This window comes from Trichomycterus rosablanca, chromosome 6 (genome assembly GCF_030014385.1).
Source record: "Trichomycterus rosablanca isolate fTriRos1 chromosome 6, fTriRos1.hap1, whole genome shotgun sequence".
NCBI classification, from domain to species: Eukaryota; Metazoa; Chordata; class Actinopteri; order Siluriformes; family Trichomycteridae; genus Trichomycterus; species Trichomycterus rosablanca.
In genome coordinates this window covers 46,920,018-46,943,878 of record NC_085993.1, presented here as the reverse complement: position 1 = coordinate 46,943,878, position 23,861 = coordinate 46,920,018, and the positions used below count along the sequence as shown (strand labels likewise).

Below are 23,861 nucleotides of genomic sequence, written 5' to 3'. Positions count from 1 at the left end.
TTGAATGGCATAACATATAAAATGACTCTGCACTGTAAACAGGGCAATAAGACCAAGTGCTGCCAGAATAAACCAAGTAGAAGTATAGAAAGCGGATGTGCATTGTGAACAGTGCCATGTAAATACAATATGTTATACAGTAAGTGTGCAAAGTCATATGTTGAAAGTTCAAGTAACAACTATAACGGTTCAGCGTGCAATAATGTCCTGATACAGTGTTAGTTTGTTAGCCTTGATTCTTCAAGGCTAACCAACACAACCAACCTACTATCATGTGAAGCCAGTGGTTGTCTTTGCCCAGGGTTTTCACATTTTGGCCATGTTTTATAATAAACAAGCACAAAATAAGGCATACACTTGTAATGTTATATACACTGTATGCCTAAAACTATGCATTATATGCAATAAGCTTGTGGGGCATCACATTCAAAAACAATAGGCATTAGTATGTACTGTAGTTGTGCCATCCACCCCTTAGCAACTATAACAGCCTTTATTTTTCTGTGACGGCTTTTTACAAGATTTTGATGTGTGTTTATGGAAATAATTGCTCATTCAGTCACAAGTGCATACATTTGTAAGGCTGGGGACTGTTGTTGGATGAGAGGTCTAACTCATGAGAGTTTTGGTACATCTGACTGGGTTAATGTTACACACTGTGCAGGCCACTAGAGTTCCTCCACAGAACTAAACATTTAGTAAATCAATTAATTTCATATACATGTTATTATGTGACCATTGGGAACACTGGGGCTGTACTGAAAGGGGCTATGATGTAACAGGCATCATGAATGTAAAAGTAAACAAGCAGACTTGGTCCTGTGTTATTAAAAAATCTGTTTTAAGGCTTCTGTCTTATGACCTGAATCATTAAAGAGTTCGTCTGAGAAAGCAGTAGTAGTAGTGATCAGTAAAGCTTGTTTAATTTCAAGGCTAAGGTTTTACAGGGAAAGAACAGTGCAATGAACTGGACCAGTAAAATGGACCATCAATTATAATTCTTGATAAAGAATCTATTTTAATCCAAGACTTGGCTTCTTAAGTGTCTTTAAGCTGTAATCTCTTTTTTCTTATCTATTGGTGGGTATTAAATTTGAAGGACAGACATTTATCCCCCATTTCTGTCACAGATACAACAAATATAAATGAGAATGTCAGGCAGCGGACAGATTTAACTACATCTTTTCTTTTGACTTCAGCAAACAATGACATGTCTAAGAAGGGCAAAGACAAAAGTGCATTTTTGACCTCGGATCAATGGACATTTATACAGTCATACAGTTTGCATAGTATGGGGCACAACATTAGGTATTAACCCTCTTCACACATACAGTATAACAACCAAAGTTCACTAGCAATCCTCCCACAGAGACTGCCTGATGAGCAACTTCATTCCTGCGTGGCATTCTTTGTGATGCTTTGGCAGCTTCTGGAAATGTGAGACTGTCCTGCTGTTGCTGTAAATGTGCTCTGGCTCGGTCTCTGTCCTGCTGATATGTATCACGCTCAGCAGTCTGCCCAGCTAAAATAAAGAACACTAAAGCTTGATGTGCAATGAATTAGTATAGTACTGATTTTATTAATCTAATCCGATCTTTCTGACAACTCTGAACAATACTCGGTGTTTCCTGAGTCACCTGTAAAAAAAATAAGCTAACGGTTGAAATACCTTTTACAGTCAAAACTATCTGGACTTTTATCTGTACTTCAAAAGATAAAAGGTCATCGGCTAAGGTTCCAGGAAAAAAGATCAAAAGACTGCCAGCAAAAGAGAGCCAGGGAAAAAGTGAGGCAGAGACAGGGCCAGCATCTCTGCCCGATAAAGGTGTGCAGGGGAACAAAATTGGAATGTATAGGCCCTCCTCCAGCTGAAGCAAATTAATGCTTAATGAGGTGCAGAGACTGCCGATTAAGGAACCGGCACTGTCAGTTATCTGTGCCACCATGCCCGTCCATTAGTGACCTGGCAAGCAGGTATGATACTGTAATCTGAGCCCTATATAGCAGGTAGGCTTGTTACAAAAGGATTGTTGCAGTGTGTGATGCTTTAACAGATTTGTTGAGCTTTTTTTTTTTTTTTTTTTTTTTAATACGGCTCTAAACTGAAAAAAAAAAGAAAATATAGCAAGTGAAAATGCATTTCCTTTCAGATGATTATAGTATAATTATTAAAAGCTGATTTACACAATTTGTAAATAATTGTAATCATTTTAGGTAAATATAATATTTCTATAATTGTAAAATATTCTGCTTCACACTGGCCAGTGGCGTAACTCATGGGCCCCAGTGCAAAAAAAATGTTTGGGCCCCCTCAACAAATTACGTATATATGACAACAAATGACAACAAATGACGTATATATATATATATATATATATATATATACTGTGTATATATATATATATATATATATATATATACTGTATATATAATATGTTATATTACATATCAGTGTTTGCTATATATTTCCTGTTTGGCTTGCCATAATACGTGCAGCCAATGGGGGGGCAGTGAGGTGGGTGGTTGAGTTCATGTCGTGGAGCCCAACCAAAATTTCAGTTTAGCAGTGGTCTAGTGATGTTCACTAACTATATTAAAATGTTATTAGATCAGTGTCAATGGATTTACTGATGGATGGCAAGAAGGTGCCAAATGTAATGTAAAATATGAATGTAAAGAAGGTCCCGGAGAACTCGTAACTATTTATCACATACTAACCATGACCTTAATCCTGTCCTGCACTTTCCTTTGATGTTTTTCTTCTACTTATTTGTCACTTATATGTCATCAAAAAAAAGCTTGAATACATTAAATAATACTAAGCTGTACGTGCCATTTGGGCGAATTTCTGTCCCGTAGCGCCCTCTCGTGGTGATCATCAAACATTACATCTTTGAAATAAATTCTTCATCATTACATTATATCATCTAAACAAGCCAACAAAACTAGCAACACGGGTCGAAAATACTGTACTTCACCCTGAATTTTGATCACTGTCAGCGAGGAGTCCCACACATTTCCCTTATGTACCAGTGGGTTTTCTTTAGATACTCATTTAAAGGGAATACACAGATGAGAAGATGAGGAAAATAAAACACCCATGAGATCACTGACCCACCACCACGTTTCACTGTAGGCAGGGTGTTCTTTACTACATATACTGCATTTTCTTCCTCCAGACATGCCACTGATCTATACACCCAGGAAATTCCAACATTCCACATACCAGAATCCTAAACGTCGAAGAACTCTTAACTAATTTATCACATACTAACCATGACCTTAATCCTGTCTTGGACTTTCCTTGGAAGCTTTTCTACTTATTTTCTCATCAAATAAAGCCTGAGTACATTCAATAATACTGTGGCGCCGGCGAGCAGGAAGGCGAGCGTCGGGGCCTCGAGTGAGCTGCCCTTGGCAGTTCTCTCAGTGGTTTAGGACATACACTCATTCATACACACATACATTCATACAACAGACAAACATATAAGCTACCTATCCAGCTCTCACCGCAGCCACCCAGTCTCCCACACTGGGATACACGCTGACGGTAAGCCTGGATACCACGGCTCCTCCCACTGACGCTACAATACTAAGCTGTGTATGCCATTTGGGCAAATGTCTGTCCCGTAGCGCCCTCTCGTGGTGATTATCAAACATTACCATCTTTCAAATAAATTCACCATTACATTTATTTACATTTTACATTTTCTGCATTTAGCAGACACGTTTGTCCAAAGTGACTTACAGTACTGATTGTCTAAGCAATTGAAGGTTAGGAGCCTTGCTCAAAGGTCCAACACTGGCAACCTGGCAGTGGTGAGGCTTGAGCCAGCGATCCTTTGATTGAGTTACAACTGTCCTGATTATATCATCTAAGCAAGCCAACAAAACTAGCAACATGGGTCAGAAGTACTGTATTTCACTTTGAATTTTGGTCACTGTCAGTGAGGAGTCCCACACATTCCCCTCATGTATCTGTGGTTTTCTTTAGTTAAGTTAATTAAAGTGAATAAATGGGTGAGAAAAGCGTAAAAAAAAAACAAAAAAAAAAAAAACGCACCGCCGTTTCACTGTAGGCAGGGTGTTCTTTACTGCGTATACTTCATTTTTCTTCCTCCAGAAATGCCGCTGATCTATACGCCCAAAAAATTCCAACATTCCACATACCAGAATCCCAAAGCTTCTCTGGCTTATTTATATGTTTTGTGCTTTTGGGTCATTAAAGGTTCACTGTAACAAATGTCTGTAGTTTTTACAGTATTACTACTGTACTGTAGAATGATCAAATTCTTACTGTAGAACCTGTACACAGCATTTTACTGTAGATCTGCAAAGGATCATGGTCAAGATTCAGTGGCGGGTGAATTCTATGGAAGTAAATCTGTCTCATCAGATTTTGAAATTTAAAAGCCTTTGAATTTTGATTACTGAACTTTAAGCCTTTGAATTTTGATTACTGAACTTTTTTTGCCTTAGAATTCAACCCACACATTTTACAATAACTCATTTTCACTTTCATTTTTCGATGTTAACAAATTCAAAATCAAAAATTCAAGTTTATAAAATTCAAATAATATATTCAGGTTGCTCAAATTCGATAGGTCAAATTCAGATCACAAAATTCAGATTAAAAAATTCAGACTAAACATCCGGGACACGCAGGATGAGCAATCGATTCCAGAGCCGTAGAGAGAACAGATGCAATTATATGTTATTTTCTATATATAATATTAATATATTATAATATATTATATAATTTGTCTTATTTTTAATATTCTGATTATTATTATTATTTTTATACTTGCTGCAATTATCTTAATAAAATACTTTCTGCTGCACAATCTGAAGTTAATCTGTAGAATAAATGTATTATTTTATCTATGAGGATGTGAAAGGAGAAGAAAACGGGAAATAAATGGTATCGTAGTGTTTTGGGGGCAATTCTGGCCCAGCTGCGCCGGAAGTGGGCCACAATTACAAGGCTAGCTGGGATGGGACAAGCAGCAGTGAATGAAATATTAAACGCTAAATAATAAACATTTGTACAATTTCTGGGTATTTTCAAGTACCTTTACATTTACTGCATCTGCTTTAATGTCAGTTTGGTATATGAAGTGGAAGATTGATGTATAATGACGTGTTATTAGGTCGTTCTTGTTAACACAGTACATTATATTAGCATACATTACATAATGCCATATCATTAAGTAGTACAGACAAGATACAGTACAGAGATTTTATTTTTTATTTTTATTTTTTTACATAAACTATAATCTCCCTTCACTTTCCTGAGGATTCATAATAATAATAATCATTTTGGTTAAACACTGAGCCATGTGGCTGGATTCATAAGGTTTGCCTGCACTGAATGAACAGATTCATAAACACACTACCGTACCTTTAACATTATAGTGCAGGTACATGAAAAAGCATGAATTCATCTCTTATTTCATGAGTGATTAATTCCTACATGTAATACATTAATGAATTCATTATGAATATGCACAAGTTCATTTTGTCTAATGTAAGTGGTGGACAAAGTACACAAACCATGTAGGTCAGTTAAAGTAGAGATAGCCAAGGTAAAATATTACTCCAGTAAAAGTAGTAGTAAAAGTAAAATACTCTTTACCTCCACTTCACTGAGTAAAAGTACTAAAGTATTTACCTTCAAATGTACTTAAGTATGAAAGTAAAAGTATAATGATTTATTATGGCTCTAATGTTTTATGATCATTTCTGTAACAAGACTCTTGATTAATCAACTCATTTAAGGTGAAAAGACTCTAGTGTCATTAATTTAGTTTAACTGACTAAGCTAAATTCAGTTATACCTATTAATTAAGATAAACATGTAACATTTAGTGCTGAGCAAATGCTAAACAATAACAGGATTAAGTATATTAATGACATCAAATTCATTATTTTTTTAAAACAAAGCAACATACAGCTGAAAAAGCTGCTCAGTAGTGGAAATGAACAGAGCTCCACCCGGAGCTGTGCAGAGAAATACACAGCGGCTCTCTATGGGAGTGTCGCTGCTCTGTTCTCTCTACGGCTCTGGAATCGATTGCTCATCCTGCGTGTCCCGGATGTTTAGTCTGAATTTTTTAATCTGAATTTTGTGATCTGAATTTGACCTATCGAATTTGAGCAACCTGAATATATTATTTGAATTTTATAAACTTGAATTTTTGATTTTGAATTTGTTAACATCGAAAAATGAAAGTGAAAATGAGTTATTGTAAAATGTGTGGGTTGAATTCTAAGGCAAAAAAAGTTCAGTAATCAAAATTCAAAGGCTTAAAGTTCAGTAATCAAAATTCAAAGGCTTTTAAATTTCAAAATCTGATGAGACAGATTTACTTCCATGAATTCTACAATAAGCATATTTCTGCTGTGAATCACAATATGGTAAGTTTAAGCGGGATTTTTCTTTTTCCGTCAGTTTAAACAGTAATCCGTCTTTGGTAATAGTACAGTTTGCATTATATCTAACACAAATACTAGTTGTTTTTATCACTCAGACATAACAGGTACAGGAATTAGAATTACTTGATAATAGCAGACATCCCAAGTTGCAGACATCCCCCCCCCCCCCCCCCCCCCACACACACACACAAGAAACTAAAAAACCTCTCACACACACCAAAGGATATGGGTGATAACAGAACTTTTAGGAGCTGCTAACTGAGCTACTAAGCTAACTGTTCGCGTCACAAACACATAGTGCACTAGATAGTGTGAAAGATAGATTTATGTTCCCTACATAGTGCACTAGTTTGTATATTAGAAAATAATTTATGTTCTTTACTTAATTTATGTTTCTTGCATAATGCTTTAGGTAGCGTATTAGTTAATGGATTTAGGTTCCCTACATAGTGCACTAAATTGTACATCAGATAACGGATTTATGTTCCCTACATAGTGCACTAGATAGTATTTTAGATATGAATTTATGTTGCCTACGTAGTGCACTAGATAGTGAATTAGACAATTGGTTTATGTTCCCTACACAGTGCACTAGATTGTATATCAGATAACGCATTCATGTTCACTACATAGTGCACTAGAAAGTATATCTAGATGATGATTTGTGTTCCTTACATTGTGCACTAGATAGTGTATTACATAATTAATTATGTTCCCTACATAGTGCACTAGATTGTATATCTAGATGATGATTTGTGTTCCTTACATTGTGCACTAGATAGTGTATTACATAATTAATTATGTTCCCTACATAGTGCACTAGATTGTATATTCGATCATAGATTATGTTCCCTACTTAGTGCACTAGACAGTATATTAGACAATTGATTTATGTTCCCTACACGGTGTGCTAGATTGTATATCAGATAACGGATTTAATACGCGATCGGGGAAAAAAGTCTGTGTCGCCTGCATGTGTGTGTGTGTGTGTGTGCGCTCTTGGCCGCTCGTTCTAGATTCCGGGAGATTTTATCTGACACTATGTGGTGAAACTCGTCACTCGTTTTTTTCTAGTATGAGGCATGTGTAAGTAGCCTACTGAAGCGGACCAAAGCAAAACAGATCGTCAAAACAGGTAAGAATTTTAAACGGCACATTTTTAATACCAGAATGTGTTTATTAATGTGATATATCTAATAGGAGGTTAGAAATTAATAAACTGTCATAGTCTCCAGTCTTGTCTATAAATTTCTACAGCAGTAACAATAATTCCTTGTTTTATCTTTCCAGTGCAGGGAAGAAGACTTTAGCCCAGGAGGTAGATTCCAGCAAATGCTAAACAAAGCACCTGCACACATTTTTATGTTTTATTTTTCTATGTTCAGAACAGCAGTGTTTACAAAAATATGAATTTATTTATTTATCTATGTATTTTCAAAAACGTTTTAAAATGTCGGAATGCAATAAATGAATTTTTTGTTACAAATGCAGTGTCTTTATTTTTACAATATATGGTTATTTTTCGAATATTAGTTTAGTGTTAAATGCAGTAATGCCTTTAAAATAGTCTGATATTTGCTGTAATTAAAATACTGCATTACTGTGATAACAATTACAGTAAAGTGATTATTGCTGTAATAAGTTACAGTAATGTGAAATTACTGTAATAAAAGCTACAGTACTGTGATTATTACTGTAATAAATATTACAGTATTTTATAGTTACTGTAATTAAATTTGCAATATGCGTACTGTGAAATTTATTACAGCAACTTACTGACAATTGCTGCCAGCAAGTTACTGTACATTTCACAGTCTCCTTTTTACAGTGTGTGTGTGTGTGTGTGTGTATATGTGTGTGCATGTATGTATGATATGTATGTAGGGGTTGGACAAAATAACTGAAACACCTGGTTTTAGACCACAATAATTTATTAGTATGGTGTAGGGCCTCCTTTTGCGGCCAATACAGCGTCAATTCGTCTTGGAAATGACATATACAAGTCCTGCACAGTGGTCAGAGGGATTTTAAGCCATTCTTCTTGCAGGATAGTGGCCAGGTCACTACGTGATGCTGGTGGAGGAAAACGTTTCCTGACTTGCTTCTCCAAAACACCCCAAAGTGGCTCAATAATATTTCGATCTGGTGACTGTGCAGGCCATGGGAGATGTTCAACTTCACTTTCACGTTCATCAAACCAATCTTTCACCAGTCTTGCTGTGTGTATTGGTGCATTGTCATCCTGATACACGGCACCGCCATTGGATGCACATGGTCCTCCAGAATGGTTCGGTAGTCCTTGGCAGTGACGCGCCCATCTAGCACAAGTATTGGGCCAAGGGAATGCCATGATATGGCAGCCCAAACCATCACTGATCCACCCCCATGCTTCACTCTGGGCATGCAACAGTCTGGGTGGTACGCTTCTTTGGGGCTTCTCCACACCGTAACTCTCCCGGATGTGGGGAAAACAGTAAAGGTGGACTCATCAGAGAACAATACATGTTTCACATTGTCCACAGCCCAAGATTTGCGCTCCTTGCACCATTGAAACCGACGTTTGGCATTGGCACGAGTGACCAAAGGTTTGGCTATAGCAGCCCGGCCGTGAATATTGACCCTGTGGAGCTCCCGACGGACAGTTTTGGTGGAAACAGGAGAGTTGAGGTGCACATTTAATTCTGCCGTGATTTGGGCAGCCATGGTTTTATGTTTTTTGGATACAATCCGGGTTAGCACCCGAACATCCCTTTCAGACAGCTTCCTCTTGCGTCCACAGTTAATCCTGTTGGATGTGGTTTGTCCTTCTTGGTGGTATGCTGACATTACCCTGGATACCGTGGCTCTTGATACATCACAAAGACTTGCTGTCTTGGTAACAGATGCGCCAGCAAGACGTGCACCAACAATTTGTCCTCTTTTGAACTCTGGTATGTCACCCATAATGTTGTGTGCATTGCAATATTTTGAGCAAAACTGTGCTCTTACCCTGCTAATTGAACCTTTATACTCTGCTCTTACTGGTGCAATGTGCAATTAATGAAGATTGGCCACCAGACTGGTCCAATTTAGCCATGAAACCTCCCACACTAAAATTACAGGTGTTTCAGTTATTTTGTCCAACCCCTGTATGTATGTATGTATGAGTGGACGTCTGTTCAACGCATACAGGTCTTTTTATTTCAAATCTTTATATTTATTTATGAATGTATTTATTTATTTATTTATTTATTTTTAGTTTAGTGATGCTGTTGCCCATGAGAAAAATGATCATGTGTCAATGTGTCAGTTGCAACATGCACTCTCCTGAGAAACCTAAACAAAAAGCTTGTTGGCTAAAGTTTAAACTTTTTTTTGTATTTGTTGTGCATTATGCTTATAAGCACATTAAAAGTGCACAGAGAACAGAAACAAGTTTATGAGTCTGCATTTTTATTTAATCAGCTTTTTTTTTTTTTTCCAGATGTGGATTCTTATTAAACTTCTTTCACACTATGTAATACCACTGGTAGAGCCAGCTAATGAGCAAGATGGAAAATAATAAAGTATGCTCCTATTTTAGTTGGGCTGAGAGAATATGTACTTCAACTGAATTTTGCTTTCATGTTAATAATAATAATAATAATAATTTAGTGTGATCAGAAGGGGCAGGTCAGCAACACACTTTGCTACTTCTATATTAGTCCAGGTTATTATTTAGATTTTTTACTTTTGTAAATCATTGTAATTGTATTTGTCACAGTGCTCAATGTATTTGGCATCAGCATTCACATTCAAAACTGTTTAAACTCAACAGAAAAAAGTCTCCATGAAACAACATACAGTGGGGCCAAAAAGTATTTAGTCAGCCACTGATTGTGCAAGTTCTCCTACTTAGAAAGATGAGAGAGGTCTGTAATTTTCATCATAGGTACACTTCAAGTATGAGAGACAAAATGAGGAAAAAAAATCCAGGAAATCACATCGGATTTTTAAAGAATTTATTTGTAAATTATGGTGGAAAATAAGTATTTGGTCAATAACAAACAAGCAAGATTTCTGGCTCTCACAGACCTGTAACTTCTTCTTTAAGAAGCTCTTCTGTCCTCCACTCGTTACCTGTATTAATGGCACCTGTTTGACCTCGTTATCTGTATAAAAGACACCTGTCCACAGCCTCAAACAGTCAGACTCCAAACTCAACCATGGCCAAGAACAAAGAGCTGTCGAAGGACACCAGGAAGAAAATTGTAGACCTGCACCAGGCTGGGAAGAGTGAATCTACAATAGGCAAGCAGGTTGGTGTGAATAAATCAACTGTAGGAGCAATTGTAAGAAAATGGAAGACATACAAGACCATTGATAATCTCCCTCGATCTGGGGCCCCACGCAAGATCTCATCCCATGGGGTCAAAATGATCATGAGAACGGTGAGCAAAAATCCCAGAACTACATGGAGGGACCTGATGAATGACCTGCAGAGAGCTGGGACCAAAGAAACAAGGGCTACCATCAGTAACACACTACGCCGAGAGGGACTCAAATCCTGCAGTGCCAGGCGTGTCCCCCTGCTTAAGCCAGTACATGTCCAGGCCCGTCTGAAGTTTGCCAGAGAGCATATGGATGATCCAGAAGAGGATTGGGAGAATATCATGTGGTCAGATGAAACCAAAATGGAACTTTTTGGTAAAAACTCAACTCGTCGTGTTTGGAGGAAGAAGAATGCTGAGTTGCATCCCAAGAACACCATACCTACTGTTAAGCATGGGGGTGGAAACATCATGCTTTGGGGCTGTTTTTCTGCAAAGGGGACAGGACGACTGATCCGTGTTAAGGGAAGAATGAACGGTGCCATGTATCGTGAGATTTTAAGCCAAAACCTTCTTCCATCAGTGAGAGCATTGAAGATGGAACGTGGCTGGGTCTTCCAGCATGACAATGATCCCAAACACACCGCTCGGGCAACGAAGGAGTGGCTCTGTAAAAAGCATTTCAAGGTCCTGGAGTGGCCTAGCCAGTCTCCAGACCTCAACCCCATAGAAAATTTGTGGAGGGAGTTGAAAGTCCGTGTTGCCCAGCGACAGCCTTAAAACATCACTGCTCTAGAGGAGATCTGCATGGAGGAATGGGCCAAAATACCAGCTACAGTGTGTGCAAACCTGGTGAAGACTTACAGGAAACGTTTGACCTCTGTCATTGCCAACAAAGGTTATGTTACAAAGTATTGAGTTGAACTTTTGTTATTGACCAAATACTTATTTTCCACCATAATTTACAAATAAATTCTTTAAAAATCCTACAATGTGATTTCCTGGATTTTTTTTCTCATTTTGTCTCTCATAGTTGAAGTGTACCTATAATGAAAATTACAGACCTCTCTCATCTTTCTAAGTAGGAGAACTTGCACAATCAGTGGCTGACTAAATACTTTTTGGCCCCACTGTATCTATCTATCTGTTTCCCCAAAGCCTAAACACCCAAAAGAGATAAAGTGTTTCCAGCACATACATACATGGCTTACGTTAGAAACTCCCGCATTACAATAAACATGTTGAGTTATGATAAGAAATGCCTGCCTACAGCATGACACCGTTAACTCCAAATTACACAAGTATGAGTGTGTAACGCTCTGCATTGCTTTAGTGTACTGTCCTGCTTCTGCCCTGCAACTATGATATAGATGTAGTGTTTATTTAAGAATAACAAATTAATTAATGTAATTATTAAGCACCACTACAGTACCTGTATAAATGAATCAAACACAGTAGAAAGCTTAGTTAGCTTGTTAATCTTAATGAAATATTGTTATTGAGGTTTCTGGGGATGCCAGGAAAATTACGAAATTATATGGTGATGTACAGTAGTTACTCATTACACAAGATTCATCAGTTCACAAGGTTATATCAAACACAGTCATGGACAATTTTGTATGTCCAGTTTACCTCACTTGCATGCAATAATTTCCTTCGGGATAAATAAAGTATCTATCTATCTCTTTGGACTGTGGGAGGAAACCCACAAGGGGAGAACATGCAAACTCCACACAGAAAGGACCCAGACCGCCTCACCTGGGGATTGAACCCAGGACCTTCTTGCTGTGAGGCGACAGTGCTACCCACTTAGCCACCGTGCCGCCCTAGATAGACAGACAGACAGACAGACAGACAGACAGACAGACAGACAGACAGACAGACAGACAGACAGACAGACAGACCGACCGACCGACCGACCGACCGACCGACCTCAGTAGCAAGTTACATAAGTCAAAAAGTAATAGTACACACTACAGAGATTCACATTATACAAACAAGTATCTGTATAATAACAACACTCAGACAACACACTACAACAACAGGATTGATTTTAAGCTTGTTATTTCCTTAACTGTAAGAAAAAGTAAACCTCCCCCCCCCTAACAATGAACCCAATTCTGCTACTTTTGTTCGTTAGGAGGGAGGAGCTCAAAACCAGCGTTCCTTCCTGACTCATTAGAAAACATTGTGAGTGAGTCTGCAGAGAGTCTCTGGCAGAAGATACTAAGCTGATGATGTGAAAGAAAATGACTGGGGAAGAGTTAGGACATTAACTGGAATCTGCAATATACATTTCATTAGTTTAAAAGATAAGAGTGAACCAACTTTGACGGGAAAGAAACATTGATATTCCTCATCGACAACTGCTGAAGGTAAGGTGTATAACATGTGTATGAGAGAATATCCAGAATTAAAATGTCTGGTAAAGCATTGTTAAAAAACTATGTTCAATATTAATACCAACAAGTTAAAAAAAATCATTTTTAAGTCAATAGACAAGAATAAACCACCAGTATTTGTAAAGCATTGAATAATTGTATATACGTATATATATATATATATGTTAGGGCTGTCACACGATTTTTAATAAAGATTCATCGCGATTAAAGAACCAATTGCGATTAATCAACTGCAAAAATAACTAAGCAAAATTTAAACAGTTATGCACATTTTTATTGCAAGAAAATGTTTACCAATGAAAAAAATCTAAATTATTTTTAGAAAGCCAGCCAATGCCTATATACTGTAGAGTTGTTAACAGTCACCCATCTTTTAGCCAGTTATTTAAAATGACAAGTCTGTTCACATTATCTGGCAAAAGTGAGGATCTTTTCCTGTTCATAACCCTGCCACTGAAAACAGGTGCTCAAGGTACTAATATGAACCATTTCTAGATGCAACACATATAACATCATGTAGACCCACATCGTTACCTATGTTAAAGCGTCTACAGTCCATTGTGATCCATTTAACACCAGTGTTTGTAATGTTCCCACGACGTGTCCATGAGCTTTCCATCCAAATTCCTTTGAAATAAAGTTAGACTGAGTCTGAGCTCATTTAGCCTGTAACGCGGATCCGTGCATGCAGACACCTGACGAGCTTTGACCGAAGATGATATTAAAGCGTCAATTAATAACTGTAATTTTGTCTAGTGATGATTTGTCATGCTTTTAAAAAAAAAAAATTATTATTCAACATACCCTATATTTCTCAATATTGTGGCGCCGGCGAGCAGGAAGGATAGCGTCAGGGCCGCAATGAGCTGCATTTGGCAGTTCATTCAGTGGTTTAGGGACAGACACCCATTCATACACACATACATTCATACAACAGACAAACATATAAGCTACCTACCCAACCCCCACCGCAGCCACCCCACTCCCAACAACGGGACACACGGCCACGGCGAGCCCAGACACCACCGCCGCAAGGCCCCCCGGGCAAAGCCCGTGCCGACGCCACACTGCCCCCTCCCTAATGGTCAACCGTCCCGGTGACCTACTCACCAGCGTCCACTGGGTGGCTCCTCGGCCAGACCTCACCCCATTACACTGCCGAGCCGCTCTTCCACCCACTGCTGGACCGGGCACCCTGCCCCTACAGCCACCTGGGCTAGCGCACTCAAACAGACCGGACATATTGGCCCACTGTACCACCAGAGCCACCCAAATGCCGCAATCCCACTTCTGACACCAATGTGGCGCCGGCGAGCAGGAAGGATAGCGTCAGGGCCGCAATGAGCTGCCTTTGGCAGTTCATTCAGTGGTTTAGGGACAGACACCCATTCATACACACATACATTCATACAACAGACAAACATATAAGCTACCTACCCAACCCCCACCGCAGCCACCCCACTCCCAACAACGGGACACACGGCCACGGCGAGCCCAGACACCACCGCCGCAAGGCCCAGCGGGCAAAGCCCGTGCCGACGCCACAATATGTAGCAGCAGCAGCTCGAGTAATTTGTAACTCATGACCGCAAATTGGAGAAAGACCCGTGTTAAGTATAAACACAATGTTGCTGTGTTAAAGCAGCGCAAGTTACCACAGTGACGTATGTTTAAAGTGGCACAAACATAGCCCAATAAAATAACGTTTGATTAAAAATTTTATTCTCGATAATTTTTTTAAACGCGATTAAAATTTGAATGTGTTAATTATAATGTTAACGATTAACGACAGCCTTAATATATTCTTAATTAATTCTTAATTTCAGTCAGAATGGTTAGGAATATGTATGTGTACAACACATGTAACAGCTATTTACTACTGTGATGACAAACATTTGAGACTGCTTGTGAAAATGCTTCTATTTAGCATTTTACTTTAATGCTAAGGGTTGCATTACAAACACATGATTAGTGTGCTAAACATGATTTTAATTATCTTTTTACCTGTACATTCTAGTAAATGGTTAACAACAGAAAGACATTAAAAAAGTAATAAAATATTATATTACACAATATAATATACTGTAGTATAAAACACTAATACATACTGCATCAGAGATTATTGATTAAAACAAGTAACTTCTATTTTTTTGTTACCTCTTTTAGGAGTCCATGGATTTAGGACTGTATTTAGTTCTTTGCATTTGTGCTGTGAATGCTGTGGTTTGGGTATGTCCACCACACTGCAAGTGCAAGAACAGCAGCATTCGATGTGAAGGCTCTGAAATTCAAGATTTTCCCTCCCCTATTCCTACAACTACGACAACCATAAACATTTTACACACTAATATTTCCTCTCTGGAAGCAGCTGATTGTCAAACATTTTCTGAGGCTCTTAAAACCTTAACAATCAAGAATTCGAGAATAAATGAGGTGCGAGCTCACACCTTTGACTCAACACACAATCTAAATTTCTTGGGATTGACAGGAACTGAGCTGAAGTCTCTTCCAGAGAACCTGTTTCAGAATCTACTGTCACTTACGTCTTTGATACTGAGCAACAACAAACTAAATGAACTTCCATCGTCTCTGCTGACTCCTCTTCAAACACTGGTGACCTTAGATCTGAGTAAAAACGATCTGACTTCTATTCCAGATACAGCATTTCAAAGCCTGGTTCACCTGGAGAAGCTCATGTTGCAGAAGAATAAAATCCAAAAACTCAGTGATCAGATGTTCAGTGGACTAAACAAACTCAAATTATTATTTCTTCATGAAAACAGAATAAATGTGATCCCGTCCACTACCTTTACGGACCTGGTTAACCTTGAAGCCTTGCATTTGCAGAACAATTTTATCACCCTCTTATCTGCAGAACTTTTCACACATCAGCAGAAGCTACAGAAGCTCTACCTCTCTAATAATCGATTATCTTCTCTTCCTGAAGGCATCTTTCTAAACCTCCCCAATCTGCAGCATATCTCACTTTATGATAATCAGCTGCAGAATCTGTCCACTAATACATTTGGGCCGATGCTCATCGGTGAGCTGTGGCTGTATGACAATATGTTAACACGGCTTGAAGAAAATGTGTTTAGTAATTTAACTCATGTAAGACTTCTGGTGCTCAGCAGAAACCAAATCTCACATGTTTCTCCTGGTGCATTCAATGGTTTGATCAAGATAGAAGAAATTTCTTTACATACTAACCACCTGATGAGTCTTGATGAAGGAGTCTTCAAAGGGCTTCCTAAGTTGGTCAACATATCATTGGAAAACAACAAGATTCACCACCTTCCTGGGAAGCTCCTTGATGGGATCACCAACTTATATCAGCTGGAAATTCAAAATAATTCTTTATCATATTTACCACAAGAGCTTTTAGGTTCACTAGTCAGTGTCAGCAATGTGGTCATGTATGCAAATCCATGGAAGTGTAACCACAACATTGTACCACTTCGAGACTGGTTAAGGAAGTTCCCAGATAAAGTAAAGAACATCACATCTCTTGTGTGCATCAGTCCTTCTCATCTGAGGGACATTAGTATAATAAATCTGGGTGACAGTAATTTATTTCAAACCTTATCAAGTGGTTCCCAGGACCTGTACCTGATTATCATTGCTGTAATCTGCACTGTACTCATTATGATTGTCATCATCTGTGTTGCATGCTGGAGGAAGAACAAACGGGGCAGTTGAACCTTTTACTATTCACCTTACACAAAATCCTATTTAGGGCAAAGTTTCTAATCACTATTTTTTCCATTTGCTGTAAAAATGATTAAACGTAGTTGTATTTCTTTACAAAATGTAAATGACTTTGAGGCATAATTTATTTATTATACAGTCTTGTGCAAACATTTTTACATCAATGGACAAATTTTATTTTTATGTTCTAAGTGAAATTAAGTTAACATACCTTTAATTATAGCGCTCAATTAATGCAGTACTGTTTGCTGCAGTTTCTTTACTGGAACTAAATCCACCACATCTGCATACACACACATAACTTATTCTGTACAATACACATCTGGACGTTATATAATTATTCTAAATTCTAAATTGAAATGTTTACATTAAAGGACTCACAGTAGATTATTCTATAATGTTGTATATCTGTACATTCATAGCTTTTCTTGTATATGTTGAACAGATGGTGCTAGTTTTATGCAAGTAAATGTGTGTTTTGTATTTAATGTGTGTTAAAACTGTGAGGGACTATGCACCCAAGTTTTTCACTCACCTTTCATGTGACGTGACAATAAAAGTGATTTGATTTTTGAGTTAAAATAAACATATAATGGACACTGTGGGCCAAACTTTTATTTGAGATTGTATCTGCCATGTAGCTAACTGTGCTAGCCAACTGTTAACAGTAATGTTAACAAGATTTGTATAGTAACATATGTTCATTTTTTATTTGTTTTGTCTTACATATTTGTATATTTTACATATTAAAGGCGGCAAGTTTTAACATACCATAAATAGTTTTATCTTGAAAATTGTATTTTGCACTTACTGTATTAAAGTTGATTTACTTGAAAGCTGTCTTCAACATTGAACTATATAGTAAACACTTATCTAAGACTAATCTCGTGTTTTTAACGAACAAAACCAAACCTGAAATTTGCTCTTAATGATATTGGTATAACTGCTGAAATATCTGCAATTTTTTATGTGAATAGCACAAATATGTATTTTTTTTAGTTAATGAAGAGATTACATATGCAAGCTGTTCTAATTGTAAGGAATGTGTTTTTCACTAAGTTCAAGTCTCTTGTAATAAAACAACTAAGCACTACCCATGTAGAGTAATTATGTGAGAAATGTGATACAATGTCAAGATTTTCCATCCAGCAAACTTAAAGGTTTTATAGACGCACAGGTTTCTGTTTAGGCTGTTAGTTGATTATTTATGTCAAGACAACCTTTATTTACATTGTTTCAACCTGGTAAAGTCTGTTTATCTATAACATAAAAAGGTGCTGTCCACCATACCAATAGTATATCCAGAGATATGGTTAGTTTTATTAACTATTTATAAACTGGGATTACACTAAGGTAAGTAGATTTAGTTGTGAGGTTATGCCTGACAATGATATACAAAATAATTCTTAAATTGTACAAAGCATGTAATAAAAAATATATATTTATGTACATAGATATTATTATTCGTATTATTAGTAGCAGTAGTAGTACTAGCAGTAGCATCTGTGTAGAATTTCTTTATCTCTAAAGACAGAAACTAACCACACCTTTTTAGCTGCTTACATACACACCAAGGAGATAAGTGCTGAACTACAGCAGCATGTAGTCATATTTTCCTGAACTGACACTTCATACAGGAACGTTAAACTCTAAGGTAATTACTTTTTTTCACTTTTTATTGTCAACCTTTATTAGACATAATTATGTTTAGCAGTCACATGAAATAGAAATAAATACTATATGATAATGTATTTAATGGTGAGAAGAAAAGCCTCTAAAAGTCAAGCTATTTAAACTGTATTAAAATGTGTGCTCTACTTTCTCATTTTTATTTATGAGGTAAAATTAAAGTTTAAAGCCGTTTTAAAGCTGCAGTCCACACTCTAAAAAATAAAACATTGGGTCAACAAAAAAAATTAAGGCAACATTTTGCATTAGTCTTTTTGAGTTATGCCAACTGCTCGTAGAATTACGTTGATCCAACATCCTGTAGCCTAATATCTCTAAACATTAATTTGAATGTTTGTTAGCATTGCACTGAATCTGCTGAATGTAAAACAATTTAAACAATGATACAAGAACATGGAAACATGAATTATTATCAAAAATAATTTATTACAGAACACATCTACTTTTAACAAATCCCATTAGTGGACAACAATAAAAACTATGACTATAAAAAACAAATTCCACATATCAGTATTTGAAAAATGATATGCATTAAACAAATGAGTAATGTTTATTGTTTAGTTTATTTTTTACCTAGAACGCAAACACGTAATAATTAGCTAGCTAACCTTAGCATAGTTGTTGGCTACTTTTGCTACACAAACATCACAAAATAGACTAGACAAAAAATACGTTTTTAATAGCTCACCAGCGAAATTTTATGTCAGTGGAAATATTTTAATCCATGAAAAAGTCAAGTTTTAATCAGTTTATAACACCAAAGGGTGTGTCGGTCTATGCCAGGCTGAAGAAAAGCTGGCCAGCTAGCTAGCTAATTTGCATAGCACTCAAACTCTCTCTTTCCCGCTCTCTCGCTCTTGTAGTCTGTGCCTACCGACCTTCACCTGCAAAGCAGGCAAATTATTCAAATCACAAAAGTGAAATCTCTAGATATATAGGTTTAAAAATGTTTGTAACGGTTAGAACGCTCACCTTGCTGTAAAAAACTCACTCCACAATGAAGAAAGCGCGCCTTGAGAACACAGACCGTTTCTGTCCGTGTGGGCGGGGCAAATTAAAACTACTGAGAAAATTAAGTCGTACAGTGTATGTATTTTAAGTTGCTAGAAGCTAAATTTTGTTCTTTATTGTTTAACCAAATATCTTAAGTTCAGGTGATTCATTATAGTGTGTTGAAACAACACTTATAATTTGTGCGTTATCAGAACTTAATAGAATAACAACTGCAAGTAAAAAATTGTGTAATATAATGTAACTTGATTTTTTATCATACAGCAGTGCATATATTTAAGTATTGGCTAAAGGCCATCTGAATTACTTTTTAGAGTGAAGGTAGTGCTAATGGCCGGTCAAGTCTTTACATATAGAAGTGACTGACTATGTTTGGTGGGAGGAGGGTGAGGGAATGATCAAGGCCCTGTGATGTCTGGGGTGTATTACCAAGTACATAGATGATAGGGCTTCTGACTTCCCCTATTCCCCTCAGACATAGCCAGACATGTCTCTGTAGATGTCTGGCATGCTGATAGCACAACTGGGATTCTAACATAGATCTTAGAGGTGGTGGGTCAATGTAACAAACCACTGCACCATCTGAGTGCTATTATTATTAATAATAGTAGTAGTAGTGGTAGTAGTATTTCTGTATGTATTACTTTATTTGTTTATTTAAAAAACACATTTAATTGCTTGTGAAGTATTACAGTACATGCAATTTTATGTTCAGTTGGCAAACTTGCTGACAAAGACGAACTGTGACCAAAGCTTTTTTTTCCTTTTTTTTCTCAGGCATAATGATGCTGATAGGTCTGTTCTTCTGTATTTTTCTCCCTTATATGTGTTGTGAGGGTGATGATACAGAGAAAAATAAAGATGTTTATAGAGAAAAAGTGACAGCAATCCCTGAAATACTAAAAGATGGAACCGAAAGAGTCTACTTTATTAAAAGTCAGATTGATGTCATACCTACAGGAGCTTTTGTCAAAAACCCTCAACTAGAGACAGTGGAATTTCTTGATACATCAACGTTCTCTGTAGATGAAGGTGCATTTGAAGGTTTGGAGAATCTAAAAAACATTGAGATTTCAGGGACTAATGTGACATCGCTACCTGTTGGACTTTTTAAGAATCTTCCCAACCTTGAAAAACTGGTTCTGACATCAAACAGGATTCAGAACATTGAAAAGGGGCTGTTTGATTCTAACAAGAATCTAACAACACTCCAACTGAAGGATAATAATATTTCATCAATTGAAGAAGGAATGTTTGACCATTTGGAGAATCTCATCAGCCTTCATCTAGCCAAGAACAGTCTTACTTCTGTCTCAGCATCACTTTTTGCTAATCTTAAGAAACTGCAGTTTTTCAGATTATATGAAAATCAGGTGACATCCATGCCAAATGGAATTTTTGATAATCTTCCTAATCTGAAGGAAATAGCCTTACAAAACAACAGAATTACACACATTCAACCAGACTTCTTTCCACATAAAAACAAATTAATCAAACTTGCATTGGACAACAATTTGTTAACTGAATTGACGCCTGGTTTATTTGGAGGATTCTCGGCGCTCAAATACTTAACATTAAATCACAATCAGCTGACCTCTCTGCCCTCTGTGCTATTTAATGAAACCATAAACTTGTCTGAATTGTTCCTAAATCACAATAATCTTACATACTTACCTGCTGGGGTTTTTCATCCACTGAAGAAGCTGAAAAAATTAGACCTGTCCTCTAATCACTTTTCAACTCTGTCTAGTGATTTTTTTGAGGGGCTGGAGAAACTTTCAGAGCTTAATCTTCAAAATAATGACATTGAAACATTGAAGCCGGAGGACTTTTCACAGCTCCAGTCTATTTCAACCCTTAGACTAAATAACAACAAACTGAGAACCCTTCCAGGTGAGCTGTTCGATTCTCTGCCAAAACTTTCTAAGGTGTATTTGAACAACAACCCATGGCACTGTGACTGTAACCTGCTGTCATTGTACGATTGGATGGAAGTGAATATAGACAAGATCAAGTCCAATGGAACGTGCGAGCATCCAGAGGATATGAAAGGCTCTGCCGTCCTGTCATTGAAGAAAGAACAAATGGTATGTCCAACAACCGTGCTCATCAGTACATCTTCACCCACAACCTTTTTACCTACAACCACTAAACCTGTGCCAACAACACTGAAAACAACTGTGTTACCCATCACCACTCCCCTGATGACAACCACCACTCCACTTTTGACTACAACAACCAAGCTCACAACAACACTATCAACAGTTTTACCGACCACACAACTACAAACAACAGCCCTAACCACTCTTTACCCAACCACCTTAAAAACCACACGGCCTACGACTTTGCTGAAAACTACAGCAACACCATCAACAACTCTTCCTTCTACATTGGCTCTGACAACTACATTAATCATTACATCCACTACAACTCCAACCACAGTACTCACCACTACAGTAACAAGCACGCTGGCAAGTACTACAACTACAGCTCTTACAACTTCTACTATGGTGATGCCAACTACAACAACTCCAAAAACTACAACCACTACACTCCGCACTACAAGCAGGAGCATCCCTTTCAGAACCTTTGAATGTGCTAATTTTTCCAACCCTCAGGTATCTTCTGAATTGTTCTTCTCCTCTCAAGCAGTACGAGAATCAACATGTAAATCTTTAATGATTTTCTATACTACAGCATTGGTGCTTGAGATTGTTTGCACAATAGTACTAGCTAAGTTCACTTACCTTGTGTATTGCTTGCTTCAGGAAAAAGAAAAGCTTTACTCTAAAGTTAACCTGACCCACTTCTCCTACACTAAATCCATTACTCTGAGACCAGTCCAGGAGATTGAGACTGTGGCTCTCTAAGGAAACTTAATTAATATGCTTAACAAGATTGAAATTTGGGAAAAATAACCAAATATATTCTTTACTCTTTGTATGTTTCTCATTAGACAGATTTTATTATTAGTGGGTTCAGATTATATTTGTGGGCGAATTGTAGGTGTGTGTGTGTGTGTGGGGGGGGGGGGGTTTCTTTTGTTCAAATCCAGACATTAAGGTTTTAAATTCAGTAACTACAGTAAGTGATTTAGCTGTTGTTTTGTAACAATTGCATGCCTTTCTATTACCACATTTAAATAATTGCCTGTGTATGTTAACAGAAGATAGAAAAAGAGCTTTTGTTACACAGCTATGTAGATTTTGTTATTATTAGCATTCTAGTTACCAACTAAACTGGCTATTGGTTATTAGAGGGAAACACTACCAAAATTAAAGTGGCAGATTTTAATAAAACAAACAAATACAACTTATAGTGTCATCTCAACAATTAAAAACAATAAAAAATATCAGCTGGTCAGATGTGACACTTTATTTCCTTATGTTCATGCGCTCACTTTGCCAACATGTTGTGAGGATTATACAAGGGAAACAGTCATTAGTGTGATTGTAACAGTGCAGTTTTGGGACATGTGCACAAATGTAATTTAATATTAAAAAGCCAAATAATGATTGTACACAGCTTTTTAGAATTAACAACATGTTGCAGTTCAGATGTACACATGTATAAACAACATAACTTGTTTGACATACCAAAGACTGTTGGCTCATTCCAAAACCTTGGGCAATAATATGGAGTTGGTCAACCAAATTGCAGCTTTAGTAGCTATAACTTTTCAGAATTTCAAAAATTCAAGATTTGAGCCCATTCTGTCACAACTGATGTTCCAATTAATCCCAAACATGTTCAATGGGATTTGATGCATGAGTACCTCGGTGGGGAGTTTTAATTATAGTTTTAATTATTGTTATAATTTCTGACAAAAAATTCTGTTTATGTAATATTTGTTGTATTTGTTAAAGCAATGCATTAAAATGTTAATGTGTTTCATAATTTTTGTAATATTGATTCATCACATTTTTACAATCACACATTAGTGTGATGACAGCTGTTAGGACTAATACTTTTACTCCTAAGTCATTATCTTTGCTGTTTTTAAGGTCTTTATTTGTCACCTTCCTTGTTGGTGTGTTGTTTTTCTCACATATTGTACAGCTTGTTCCTGACATTTTTGTTAAGTTTGGGTGTTTAGGTTCATAATGATACAGTTTGAAAAGTTTAGTATAAAGAAACTTGATGAATGACTTTCATGTCCCTCTCAGGGTATTGTAAGTATAGTGTGATGCCATTTGGGCTTATGAATGCTCCTGCCATCTTCCAACGGTTATTCCAGGATGCACTGGGCTGCTTTTTTGGGCTTTATTTGTATAACTTTAGTAGATGCCACATTATTGCCACATAGTGCCACACCGTGTGCCAATAA

The 23,861-nt window shown here is 37.1% G+C and overlaps 2 protein-coding genes and 1 long non-coding RNA gene across 3 annotated transcripts; all 3 read left to right on the top strand.

Annotated features, from left to right (window-relative positions):
- The first annotated feature begins 6,270 nt into the window (after positions 1-6,270).
- Positions 6,271-7,921, top strand: LOC134316652 (uncharacterized). The gene is made up of 3 exons (XR_010013114.1): positions 6,271-6,417; positions 7,510-7,570; positions 7,726-7,921. It is a non-coding gene; the product is annotated as an uncharacterized LOC134316652 (long non-coding RNA).
- Positions 7,922-15,298: 7,377 nt separating this feature from the next.
- LOC134316651 (leucine-rich repeat-containing protein 15-like) lies at positions 15,299-16,869 on the top strand. The gene has a single exon (XM_062997065.1). It carries the CDS (start codon positions 15,299-15,301, stop codon positions 16,823-16,825), a length of 1,527 nt encoding a protein of 508 aa, XP_062853135.1. The 3' UTR covers positions 16,826-16,869.
- A 3,450-nt stretch (positions 16,870-20,319) lies between these two features.
- LOC134316650 (carboxypeptidase N subunit 2-like) lies at positions 20,320-22,485 on the top strand. Its single transcript, XM_062997064.1, has one exon. It carries the CDS (start codon positions 20,320-20,322, stop codon positions 22,402-22,404), a length of 2,085 nt encoding a protein of 694 aa, XP_062853134.1. The 3' UTR covers positions 22,405-22,485.
- The last annotated feature ends 1,376 nt before the right edge of the window (positions 22,486-23,861 follow it).